This window comes from Typha latifolia, chromosome 4, assembly GCF_019914945.1.
Source record: "Typha latifolia isolate L0001 chromosome 4, TyphaL0001v2, whole genome shotgun sequence".
Classification (NCBI taxonomy): Eukaryota; Viridiplantae; Streptophyta; class Magnoliopsida; order Poales; family Typhaceae; genus Typha; species Typha latifolia.
Genome location: NC_133089.1, coordinates 3,469,580 through 3,480,973, shown reverse-complemented (window position 1 = coordinate 3,480,973; position 11,394 = coordinate 3,469,580). Strand labels below are relative to the sequence as shown.

The 11,394-nt window shown below is 36.9% G+C and overlaps 2 protein-coding genes and 1 long non-coding RNA gene across 3 annotated transcripts; 1 reads left to right on the top strand and 2 right to left on the bottom strand.

Annotated features, from left to right (window-relative positions):
- Positions 1–236: 236 nt before the first annotated feature.
- LOC140786813 (uncharacterized) lies at positions 237–2,007 on the bottom strand. The gene is made up of 3 exons (XM_073135492.1): positions 1,148–2,007; positions 772–836; positions 237–679 (listed from the first exon to the last, which is right to left on the bottom strand). The coding sequence occupies exons 1-3, from the start codon at positions 1,674–1,676 to the stop codon at positions 530–532; spliced, it is 744 nt and encodes a 247-aa protein (XP_072991593.1). The 5' UTR covers positions 1,677–2,007; the 3' UTR covers positions 237–529.
- Positions 2,008–2,705: 698 nt separating this feature from the next.
- Positions 2,706–5,213, top strand: LOC140786292 (uncharacterized). The gene is made up of 3 exons (XR_012108591.1): positions 2,706–2,982; positions 3,109–3,209; positions 4,004–5,213. It is a non-coding gene; the product is annotated as an uncharacterized lncRNA (long non-coding RNA).
- Positions 5,214–5,727: 514 nt separating this feature from the next.
- Positions 5,728–7,411, bottom strand: LOC140786291 (NAC domain-containing protein 83-like). Its single transcript, XM_073134601.1, has 3 exons — positions 6,743–7,411; positions 6,225–6,514; positions 5,728–6,120 (listed from the first exon to the last, which is right to left on the bottom strand). Exons 1-3 carry the CDS (start codon positions 6,918–6,920, stop codon positions 5,854–5,856), a joined length of 735 nt encoding a protein of 244 aa, XP_072990702.1. The 5' UTR covers positions 6,921–7,411; the 3' UTR covers positions 5,728–5,853.
- Between the last annotated feature and the right edge of the window lie 3,983 nt (positions 7,412–11,394).

Genomic DNA, 11,394 nt, shown 5'->3' with positions numbered 1-11,394 from the left:
TTTGGGCTTTACCTTCAGAAAGTTTGAGATGCTGATCTAATTTCTTATTGTTTTCATTCAATGGTCCTTGTTATAAATCATAAACAAGTGATGAATAAGATGGTGCTCCACTTTTTTCAATATACTGAGCTAATCCAGATCTTATTACATTATACGTTAGAATTATAAGCCCTTTACTGATCCTACAGTCTGATATATTACACCCAGAACCCATGACAATATAATCCTATAACAAATAATGAACAAATTTTCAGAAGATTATTCCAACAAATATTCAGATCCTTTCCATCAAATCCGACCATCTTTGACAGAGGAACAATAGTTTTAAACAAAGAGATATTTTGTTCCCTGTTCTTATAAATACGCGCATCCAATTGCGCAACTGATGTCATTACAAACATCTTACTGCACTACGCAGATCGATCAAGCCATTTACAGGATGGATACAAGGAGGCCAAGTGAGCTAAAAATTGAAGTCCATTTGCAATCCAAGAATGCCATTGCTAGTAGCGTTGAGATTTCATTCAATTCAAGCAGCCTTTTCAGACAACAGATGAGGGCCATCATGCTGAGCTGCAGCCGAAGAAATGTTGTAGCAATTACGAACATTTAACGCCTTTGTTAGAGCTGCTCGAAGTTTCTTTCTCCTGTACTTGTTGCTCGCCTTCAATCCTGACTCCTGAATGTATTTGTTTAGTTAAGGGGGAAAAAAGAAAGTTAGTATCTTTACGTGAATAAATATTGGGATGAAGATGATTTAGACTAAGTTACCTCGAAGGAATTTTCAGCGCTGTCGTCCCTTTCATTTGCCTTCTCCTTGATCTCCTCAAGCTTCTCTGCATTCATGAATGGATTTAAAGCTGAGTCTTTTTTTTTAAAAAAAATTTAATCCTATTATGTCAGATGTTAGCGTGTGTAACCCAACAAGGATAATTTTTAGGTGACTTGAAGCATTTGCTCATAAAACAACTAATTTTTGAAAAAATCACGTAGATTTCAGATTTATTACAAAAATCTCCTACTTTTACATATTTTTAAATCGACTACTCTCTCTATCTCTCTCTTTTTATATATATATATATATATGCTTTCATGCAAGGTGGGGAAATGTGAGAAATGGAGGGTGTTATATGCAAAAGAAACAAACCTGCGTGCTGCAATTCGACGACCTTAACCGATTCATCGTCCGAGTCACGAACACTGTCCGTACAGTAGAACCTAAAACTGGGGGATCCCGGCAACTCCTCGTCCTCCCCCGTCGCCGATCTCTTTACATTCCCCAACTTTCTCCCCTTCTTCTCCTCCTCCTCGTCCTCCGCCAACTTCTTATCCTCCTCCTCCTCCGCCGCCGCCGCCACTTCCTCTGCCTTCTTCTCCTCGTCACCGACAACGGAATCCTTCTTCTTGGATTGGATCGCCTTCTCCTCCTCCTCCTCCTCCTCCTCCTCCTCTTCCACCTCCTCGATCGGAGGAGTCATCACCACCTTCTCCTCCTCTTCCTCGTCGTCCTCCACGTCGGGGGATTCCTCCAGCTGGAGGAGTTCGGTGGTGGATACGATGCTATACCTCTTCGACCGCCTCCTCCGCCGCCTCACCTCCTCGATCTTCCGCCGGATCGGCCGCAGCCCCGGCGGCAGCTGCTCCTCCGGCTCCAGCCTCGACGCCCCGCAACCCATCTCCACAGGTGCGAGCTCTTCTCTCCCGGAGGAATTTTGTGATCGAATTGATGGGATCCGGGTTGGAGCTTGAAGGGACTAGGGTTAGGGTTTAGAGGCGGAGTGGTTGGCGGAGAGGGTTTCCCGGTGGGGATTGCCATTATTGGGAGGTATCCTGACCGTCGGATTAGGATGACACCGATAGTTTGCTGTTGTAAGATCTCATCGTCATCGAATAGCTGACCGTGTCTTTGAAACGGTGAAGCCAACCTGTGCTCATACTATAAATATTCTCCTCTTCCTCAGAGAGGCAGAACCAAAAAAGGTAATCCAATGTATTCAATACGAGTTCGATTTTTTTAATAGCATTTGTTATTAGGAAAACCAGCGACATTTTAGATATGTTAGGGGGATACGGAGTCTATTTTTAACTCCTTCCGTTATAAAACGCATCTTCAAACTTAGGTCAAACCTCTTTCTCATGTACACCCAAAACATGAGAAATAGTATAATTTGGTATAGAAGAAAGCAAAAGCAAGCGGTCATTTATAAGAAGCTCAATGGACTTAAGGTAGGAAGCCAAAGGGGAACTCATTTTTTTTAATTTTGATGGACAAAAACATCTTTCTCTTTTATACCTAATTTTCTTCTCTTATTATTATTATTTTTCTACCCATGGTATTTTTCCCATCTTAAAAGTCTTAGTAAGGGAAAAGATAAAGTTGTTCAATAAAAAAAAAATACTGATCAAACTCCGTCCATTTTTGTCTAATAAATTGACGAAGCATTTTGATCGTTAGGAATAAAGTGATTTTGACAAGTAATATTTAACCCAATTAAAAATGACGAAAGTGATACTAACAAAAAGATGGGCACCGTTAGGAAAACACCTAATGAACCAATGCCTCAACAGCTCCAGATAGACTAGTAAGAGATCGGTATGTGTTTAATAAAGTGAACTCCGATGGAAGCCGAAGGGTTCCCACCTGATAAGGAGAGGAGGGGGAGAAGTCTTACGAGAGTTATGAAGGATGTCGGAATATTCTGAGTAAAGTACACGACGCAACGATTCCAGGCTAGGAGGTTTTGTATTTCCTGAAAGACTATTAACAATTCTTATGATCAGACCTTTAATTGGCTGAAAAATAAAAAAAAATAATCGTTTAGATTTCTAGGCGGGGCTTATAGATTTCCAGGTCCAAACGGGTTTTCTACCATTTTTTTCGCCCTAAATCTGGGCCTGGCTTGGAAGCACAAATTTCACGGGTCAGCCCAATATGAGCCTCTTTGGCAGGAAAAGAGGCAACTCTGATACCTCCACATGCATGTAAGCAGACTTTTAATTTGATGTATTTTAGTAACAAGAGAGGTACAAATCATCAATTAGGATTTAACTACTTCAAGTTTCTGGTTCCATATTAAGATTATATTTCTTGTTAAACTTCTATTTCAGAACACAAGTTTGGAGCACTGGTAATCCTATTATGGGAGTATCTGTTTAGCCGATGCGTCCCAGATTGTTAAAGTTTGAAGAGTTTTGAAAGCAACGAAAAGGTAAAATGGCTCAAAGCTAGGTTCAGTGGGTTGCTAATCATCGCCATCGATGCTTTTAATATACTTAACTATTTCCAAGCTCAAAGGCAATTAGATTGCATATGGCCAACGCAATCATTCATCACGGGGAAAGTTTTTTTTTTTTTTTTTGCTTCAATATATCTCTTTGATGGGGTTAAGATTAGAGATAATTCTTCTTAGACTCCTTAAATTATAGTCATTTTTCACATTAAATTTCTGAACTTTATTTTTTAACCATAAACACATATTGAACTATTTTTTTTAAAATCTAGAATTAAGTTTGAATAGTTTTTTTTTCTTAGTTTAAGAGGGTATATATGAATATATTTTTTTAGTTTAAAGGATGTACAATAGATAATAAAAAAATTAAAAAATTAAATGTGAAAAATAGTGATGATAACTCAGAAAATATGGAAGTGAAATTATCTCTCAAAATTATTCACCAAAACTTGCTCTGCTTTGGAACTTTTCAGAAGAAAGTGACCTTCACCACCTCATCATAGCTTGGGTTAGTCCAAGGGAAATCTCTTCTTCTACTCCACCTATTCTTCTTTGGATTGCATGGGAAGTTGCATCAAGTCATGAAGTTGCATGTGCTGTCCATATGAAGTGCCCCCACTGCACAACACTCTTCTTTATAATTCAACCAACTCACAAGTATATACTCATTACACATATTAGTTGGCTAAGGCCTATTCTACTGACTATATCTATACATGGCTTAATTTCTGTGTTTATTTGCTTTCTTGTTTTGAGCATATTCCCTTCATCAGGTGGTAGTTGGAAGAAGCGTCTCAAGCTCTAAACAAATTGAATTGAGCTTTCATTACAGTCGGGTCCACGCCACTGTCGGAGACAAAGAGAACCAAGTCAGCAATCCATGATACCTGGAATTTTCCTTTTGAGTTGTGGGGTACGGTGAGAGAGTTACAATTTGCAAGTTGAACTGTCTTTGAACTAATCACCGGAAAAAGTTTAAAAAAATCTATAAGAAAAGAAGAAGAAAGAAACAGAGATGGTGTCGTGACTGACCTCCTCAATCTTTAGTTGGGACTGATGATCAAGAAAACTACCACATTTCTTTGAGTAACGTGTCATGGCATGCACGTAAGATATATATGATCTCTTTGCGTATTTAACCACCGTAGTTTTATTAATACTTTGAAGCTGCATAAACTTTTGCTCATTTGGTTGCAAATCCATGTCAAGTTGATATCACACCATCTTTTTATATACATTGAAGTATTAACCAGAAACAAAGTCAGGAAATCAGTCACTTCTCTTTCATATACATATATATATATACAATATATTTTTGGTACTTAATTTTGGTTGGTTAATAGCTAATGCGTCTTGGTTTATGTACTTTACAGAAGGATTCAGGAAGATAAGGTTTATTTCTTATTAGCAATAGACAAGCTGTAGCTGCCTTGCTTGATATCTTTGAAAATTACATCAAGTGAGAAGGTCTAGTGATCCAAGAATGAGCTGCACTGAAGCACTTGCAGGTAGATAGAATTTTCGCAAATCCACCTATTAAATGTTGGAAGATATGACCTCGAACAGACATTAGTGGCTGATAGGGATGATGCGCACTCTGTATGGCTGTCGTTATGCTATCATTTACATCAATGCTTTTTTGTGTTTATGTAATTGGCAAAGTTCCTGATACTCCTCAATCATTGAGCTCTTTTTTAGGTTACTATTTGTTTGTTAGTGTCCTATGCAGTTGATACTATTATTTGTTCGGTTTACAAATATACTGTGTCATGATCTAGGTGGTCGTCAAGAGGTTAATCCAAGATATAAGGATCACTGATGCCAAAAAAAAAAAAAAAAAAAGGAAATTTCTTAAGCTTCGGTACCAATATTTCTCAATGTTTTATTCTTCCATCTTTGTACTAGTTGCATAGATTTCTTGTTCTTATATCAAAATATGGATATTTTTATAGTGTATTACCTTTTTAAGCATGTGCTTAAGCTCCTAGCGGCAACATATCGTTGTCGATTTAGTGTTGAAAGTTCTCTCTAGTCATAGCTGAAATCCAAAACTAATTAATTCTAATGCTTAAAGTCCTTGTTTTGATGTGATCATCACCTCTTCCATTCAAAGCAAAATCTAGTGCAGATACTCTTGGCTAAGATGGGTATTTGTCAGGGGACCCAGATGCCACTGACCAAGCCTCTGTTCACCAAGTTCTTATTCTCCACTTGGTTGTCCTCAAAGGCTTAGTAGTTAGTAAGCATCTCCTTTCTCAAACCACATGGATATATGCCTTATCTTTTCCTTGCCCTTTGTTACAAAATCGTTCATCTTTAAGCTTCACTTTTCATCTCTTTTCTAGATTTGTAACCTCCTTTATGCTTTGAAGATATGCCACTAAGTTGATCTGAAAGAAATAACAATTATTTTTTTGTACTAATAAACAGCACTAGTAGCCATTTGTTTCTTATGCTTTCATTTACTCTCATTTTCAGCAGTGATCAGGCCAAAAAAAGAAAAGAAAAGAAGCACGTTACAAGATTACAGAGGCTATTGGTGGCTAGGATTCACAGCTCCAAGATTGTTCTAAGCTGGACTTTTCTAGTCCTGATGTACATCAGAAACAGAGACAGCAATGTTTCAATTGCTGCTGCTATCTGCATCATCTAAGATATCGGTGACGCAGCTCGAAGAAGATGAAGATGATGATGATGATGATGATGATGATGATAAAGGCAGCATATTATTCTCTCGGCATGTCATGTAACGCACGAAAAGATTACGATCAGCAGCGAAGATTTGACTATTGTTATTACATGGCCTGATCTCTCCTGATCCTGACCTTGTTGCTCTATTCTTCTTGAAAATTCGACAGACGACGTAATCTCTAGCTTGAACCATGCAGCTCTGGATGAAACAGAAAGCAATGATTTTTAAGAAGAAGAAATAAATCATCATGTAAATAGTATTGTTTCTTAGTGTGGAAGAAGATTTTAAGATTGGAAGCTCACATTGGTAGCATTCTCCTTCTGAGGAATGGCAAAGCCTCTGGCCACCGGGACAGCAAGGCGGTATTCGTGCATTATCCAGTCGGTCCGGGAACCATGCGGCGGCTTCCCCCGGTGGAAGACGAAGGCCTTCTTCATCCCGACGAGCTGGTTGCTCCGCGAACCGTGGATCGCCTTATCTTTTCCGGTGGCCTTCCAGTAGCCGGAGCTTGCAGCTCTAATATTGCATCTACCGCCCTTTGAGTACTTCTCTTCTCTGAGAGTGAAAAAATACCCTTCTCCCTCACTTACACCTAAGTTGTTATAAGAGAAGAAAGGAAAAAAAAAAAGATCATATCTTACAAATCTTCTTCTAGATTCATCACAAGGACATGGAACAGAAATCATCATACATAACTCACGATCTATAATATTTACCAAGTATAGCGAAGTTCTGAACGAACGGTGATTTTATATAATTACCTCCTCGAAGAAAAATAAAACAAAAAGGAGGCAGTGATAAAATAGTGAAGAAATTTTACCAGTAGGAAGATCCCAAGGATCGTACTTCCCGAGATCGATCTCAGGAATGACGGCGGCCGGCAATGGGCATGAGAAGACCTTCCTCCTGAGGTACTGCACCACAAGCTCCTCGTCAGTTGGGTGAAACCTAAACCCAGGTGGTAATCTCATCACTCCCCCATGGCTAACAAATTCCATCCTCTCCACTCTCCCCCACCTCAGAGGAAAAAAAGAAAAAAAAAAAAGCTCACAACTTTGGATCGAACAGAGCTAGATGAGCAAGACCCAACACCCCATTTCGTTGCATAAATCGCCGGGAGGCGGGAGAGGAAGGCGGAGGGGTGTGTTGTTGTTGTTCCATGAGGGGGAGGGGGAAAGGGACGCCTCTTTATACCCCCCAAGTGCTGCTGGGATTTTAGAAGGCGACGGGGTCCTCCTGTGGCGTGAAGCAGACTCTAACTTCTTTTCTTTTTTGCTTTGATCGATGGAGGTGATTTCTTTCTTTATTTGGTTTTCTAACCTTTTCTTCTTCTCTTTTTTTTTCCCCTTCCTTTTAGCTAAATCTTTTTTTGTGTGTATGGGCAAGAGGACTCCACATTGAATTCTAAATCTTTTTTCCCTTTCTCTCAGCTCTTCTTCTCACCGGACATCCCGCGATAATATACACCGGATTTGATTAATTATTTAGTAAATGAGTGATACTTTTCACCTAGGAATTAAAGAAAAATCATTTGAGAAGAATTTCGACAATTTACCTTCAATTTCCATTTTTACCCCTCGGGCATTTTTAAAAGGGCAATTATATATTTACTTAACATCTCGTTTGCCAAAAAAAAAAAAAAAAAAAAAGATGACGACACGCCAACGCAGGGGCAGCATCAACGCCCTCCAAGGAATCTTCCTCTGGACAATTATACCCTCCAGGCATCAATGTTACTAATACTACTTGCGCAATTACCATATTGCCCTTTTTAATTGGGTCCCATTCTCATTCATAGACGGTGGAAAAGAGACTCAGTTGTAATTTGTAAATAGGAAAAATCTTTTATCCGGAACCCCTCAAGAAAATTATGCATAAATTTGAGATTATTGGTGACAATTATTACCAAAGTCATTAAAAACGTGCTTCAACCCATAGATTTAATATGCGGCGTTTCATTCCATATCCCTCTTTAAATGAAAATAAAAATATTAATCCTTTTTGTCTGTCAACTGAAGAGTGAGCAGAGTGGACTATATTTTTCATTGGATGAAGAGAAAAGAAGAAGAAGAAGAAGAAGAAGAAATTATGAAATATTTTTGTCTCATAAAAAAACTATTCAATAGATATATGCATAACTTCCTCTGCTTCAAGACAACTACAAGGGTATAAATGGTATGTAAATCAAGTAATAGCCTTGAATGCTGACATTGGCATCAAGGAGATGGGATTCCTTGCAAGGAAGGGAAAGCTTTTTCTAGTATAATTAATAGAAGGGGGGTATCATATAAAGAGAAGGAAATAAAAGTGAGTTACATAGGGAAAGTTTACAAGGATTCCACTACCACTATGCAACTTTAAAAATAAGGAGTATGAATTGAGTCCATGTGTTTCATTTTCTCAATCAAAAACTTCTTCTTCATCTTTCTATATTCAAACAAGGCATGCCACCTTCTTCTCATCTCTTTCCTTGCTTAATAACTTTCTTCAGAAAGTAAATGGATGTAAATTATTTACCCTCTTGCTTGTTTTGTTTGGATTCACCCATTTTGTTCACTTCTCTCTTTAATTTGAGTAGATTAGTGTGCATGTGCTGTTGAATGTTTACTTCACACTATGTTTGTCGGGTGCATGAGATTTTGATGGAGTTTAGATATATATTTCTTTAATTAGTACCTTCATAGAAAAAAAGAAGTTATATATATGAGCATGTTCATATAATTAATGCTTGTTGTCAAAAGACTTGTGTGCATATGAAGTTAATCATAACCATGATCTTGTCTATGAATTATTTTCGACGTAAAAAAGTTCAATAAACCGATGAGAAATTATTTCATATACATGAGAAAGAGAAAGGGGAAAAAAAAGATATATGTGTGAGTAATCTTCATTCAGATCTTAATTTCTTGTTGTTCTTCTTCAGATGTGATAGAACTAACTCTCTATTTTATTATTAGTGTTATGGGGATGAATGGCTTCTAGAATACATTGACATTGTTGGATAGGGTCAATCCACAATTCCCACTTTGAAAAGTGAAACTTTAGACTTGTATGGTTGACATTAAAAGTGGAATTTGAGAATCCTAAAACCACAACTTTGCAGATAAGGATTCAAAATTTCAACTTCTAGATTCTTTATAACTTAAGCTTGCAGGATGAGATGAGGCAAGAAGCAAAACCAATTCTCAAGATATGGATAGCTTTTCTCTGTTCTTGCTGAACATATCCTAGTTGATATTATATTGACCTTCTGAATGCATTGGATTCTTTATTATCCTTATCTCTTGTCATGATGTAATACTATAAGGTTTATAACTATTCTAAACTGTATCAAAAGACATATCTTTTTTCCTTTTAGTAACTTCTCAAAACTTGAAAAGAAACCCAGTTGTGAACCAGAATCTTGGATGCCATTAAATTTTTATCTCAGTTGAATTACTTTCATCACAAAACTTACTACCCTCAATCATATTTAACTTGAAAGCTAATGCTTGACTTGTATTTTAGCTTGTTGGATGCCTTCCAGAAGTCAATTAAAAGTACTAATATCCGGATTATATTTCCTCCTGTCTCCCTGATTTTGGCAATTGTCTGGCAAAGAGACACTAATTTCAAAGCCTTTAAAAAGAAGTTATCAATATAACAAGGCCCTAAGTGCATCTCAATCAACATAATCATAATAAAAGTAAGACTTCAAAGTGTTTGTAGGTATCTTTCTTAGTCCCACAAACTTTGTCAATGCCTTTAGAGTGGGGTAGGCTATGAGAAGTTGATCAACTTGCCCAGGAAGCAACTCTATAACACTCAAGTCTTGCACAAAAAAAAAAAAAAAGAATAGCTGAAGGATGTACTCTTCAAATAAGACTAGTAATAAAACAAGTAGGGGTTTTGTCTCAAGGGGAAGCTTGAGGCCATGAGATCTTTGCAGTGGTCAGTGATCTGATCAATTTGGCCTGTCTGTCGACATTTGGCGCATCGTTAGGTCGCCAACGTGTCGGTGGCGCGATTATCTTAATTGGGTAATTAGAGGGGAGATAATGATTGGTGTTTATGCTTGCATTTGTTGTAAAGTTCCTTAGATGCCTTGTAAAGGAAAGACTAAGAAGAATTAAATTTTAAATCATTCACTTGATGCCCAGAGGTGTGCAATCGGATCCTGATTATAAGTTGGGGATAATTCAATCCGAATCCACTTAGTTCGTACCCCGTTATAAAATCCCAGCCTCTCAGATTAATCTATTTATTAAATGCATCGGATTTGGTTTCACATTACAGTTTAGATCCAATTTCAATGTGTTAATTCGTTGAGCAATTCGGTGAGAGGAATTAAAAGGGTTTTTTTTATCGTATCCCGTTGATCATTCCACACATATCACCTTTTTTTTATATTTTTGGTAGTACATTAAATGTTAAACTATAATAACATACAAATCATTGATAAATTATATGATTTTTTTAATATGCAATCTGATCCGAATCTGTATTCGTATCTTTATTCAATTTTTGAGTTCCAAATAATTTGATAATAAATTATCAAAATATAATTATTATTATTTAGCTTTACATTTAAAATTCAATATGTGTCTAAAGCCGATAAAATTAAATGAACATATATTCAATTCTTGTACATATCCAACTGAATCTGATTCGATTACATCCCTAGCCCAATGTGTTTTTGGGTTAAGAACTCGAATATAGGAATCAAATTTTATTTAGTAAAATGATAGGATTATCAAAAGGTAATTAAGATGTGAAAAGGAGCATTGCTCTTCCACACTTTGATGAGCTATAGTTGGAAAAGCTAATGTCCACCACCTTGTTGTAAAGCTCTCATCTTTTGACATACATAATACATTGCGGTGTTACACTTCTAAATGCTTTTCACAAAGACAATTCTCTCTCATAGATTCTTTATCACTGACATAAAACAGCAGCATACACGTCATATATTGCTTAGAGAACACATCACCTTACAATATTTCTTGTAGATTTGAGCCATACCAAATTGATTTTATCCTATAAACTTAATTAATATGTTGCAGTTTTTTTGCACATTTTGAACTGTGTAAATTATCTAATCCTCCTCCCTGATTGCTTTACCCAAGTCAAAGAAATGTAAACAGTTTCAAGATGAACAACAGGGGAAACAATTGTAGGAAGAATGAATCCAAGTCAAATATTTATCCTGATTACTTTTAGGTGTTTAATGGGCCAGGCCATTAAATAGCTCTAGGGCTAATTTCGGGCCTAATTTAGTCTATTTCATAGCAACAGTTTGAAACTATTGATGATTGGCAAATACTTCAACGGACCAGTTTCCAGTACCGGTTCTAAAATCACAATACGTAAGAAAAAGAGTATATTAGTTAAAAAAGATTTAATTACGTATGCCTAACTTCCCAATTTTCTTATTATTTTGATGATCTTAACCATTAGATCTTCATCAAAGAAGTGCTCTACATTTTTTTTTCT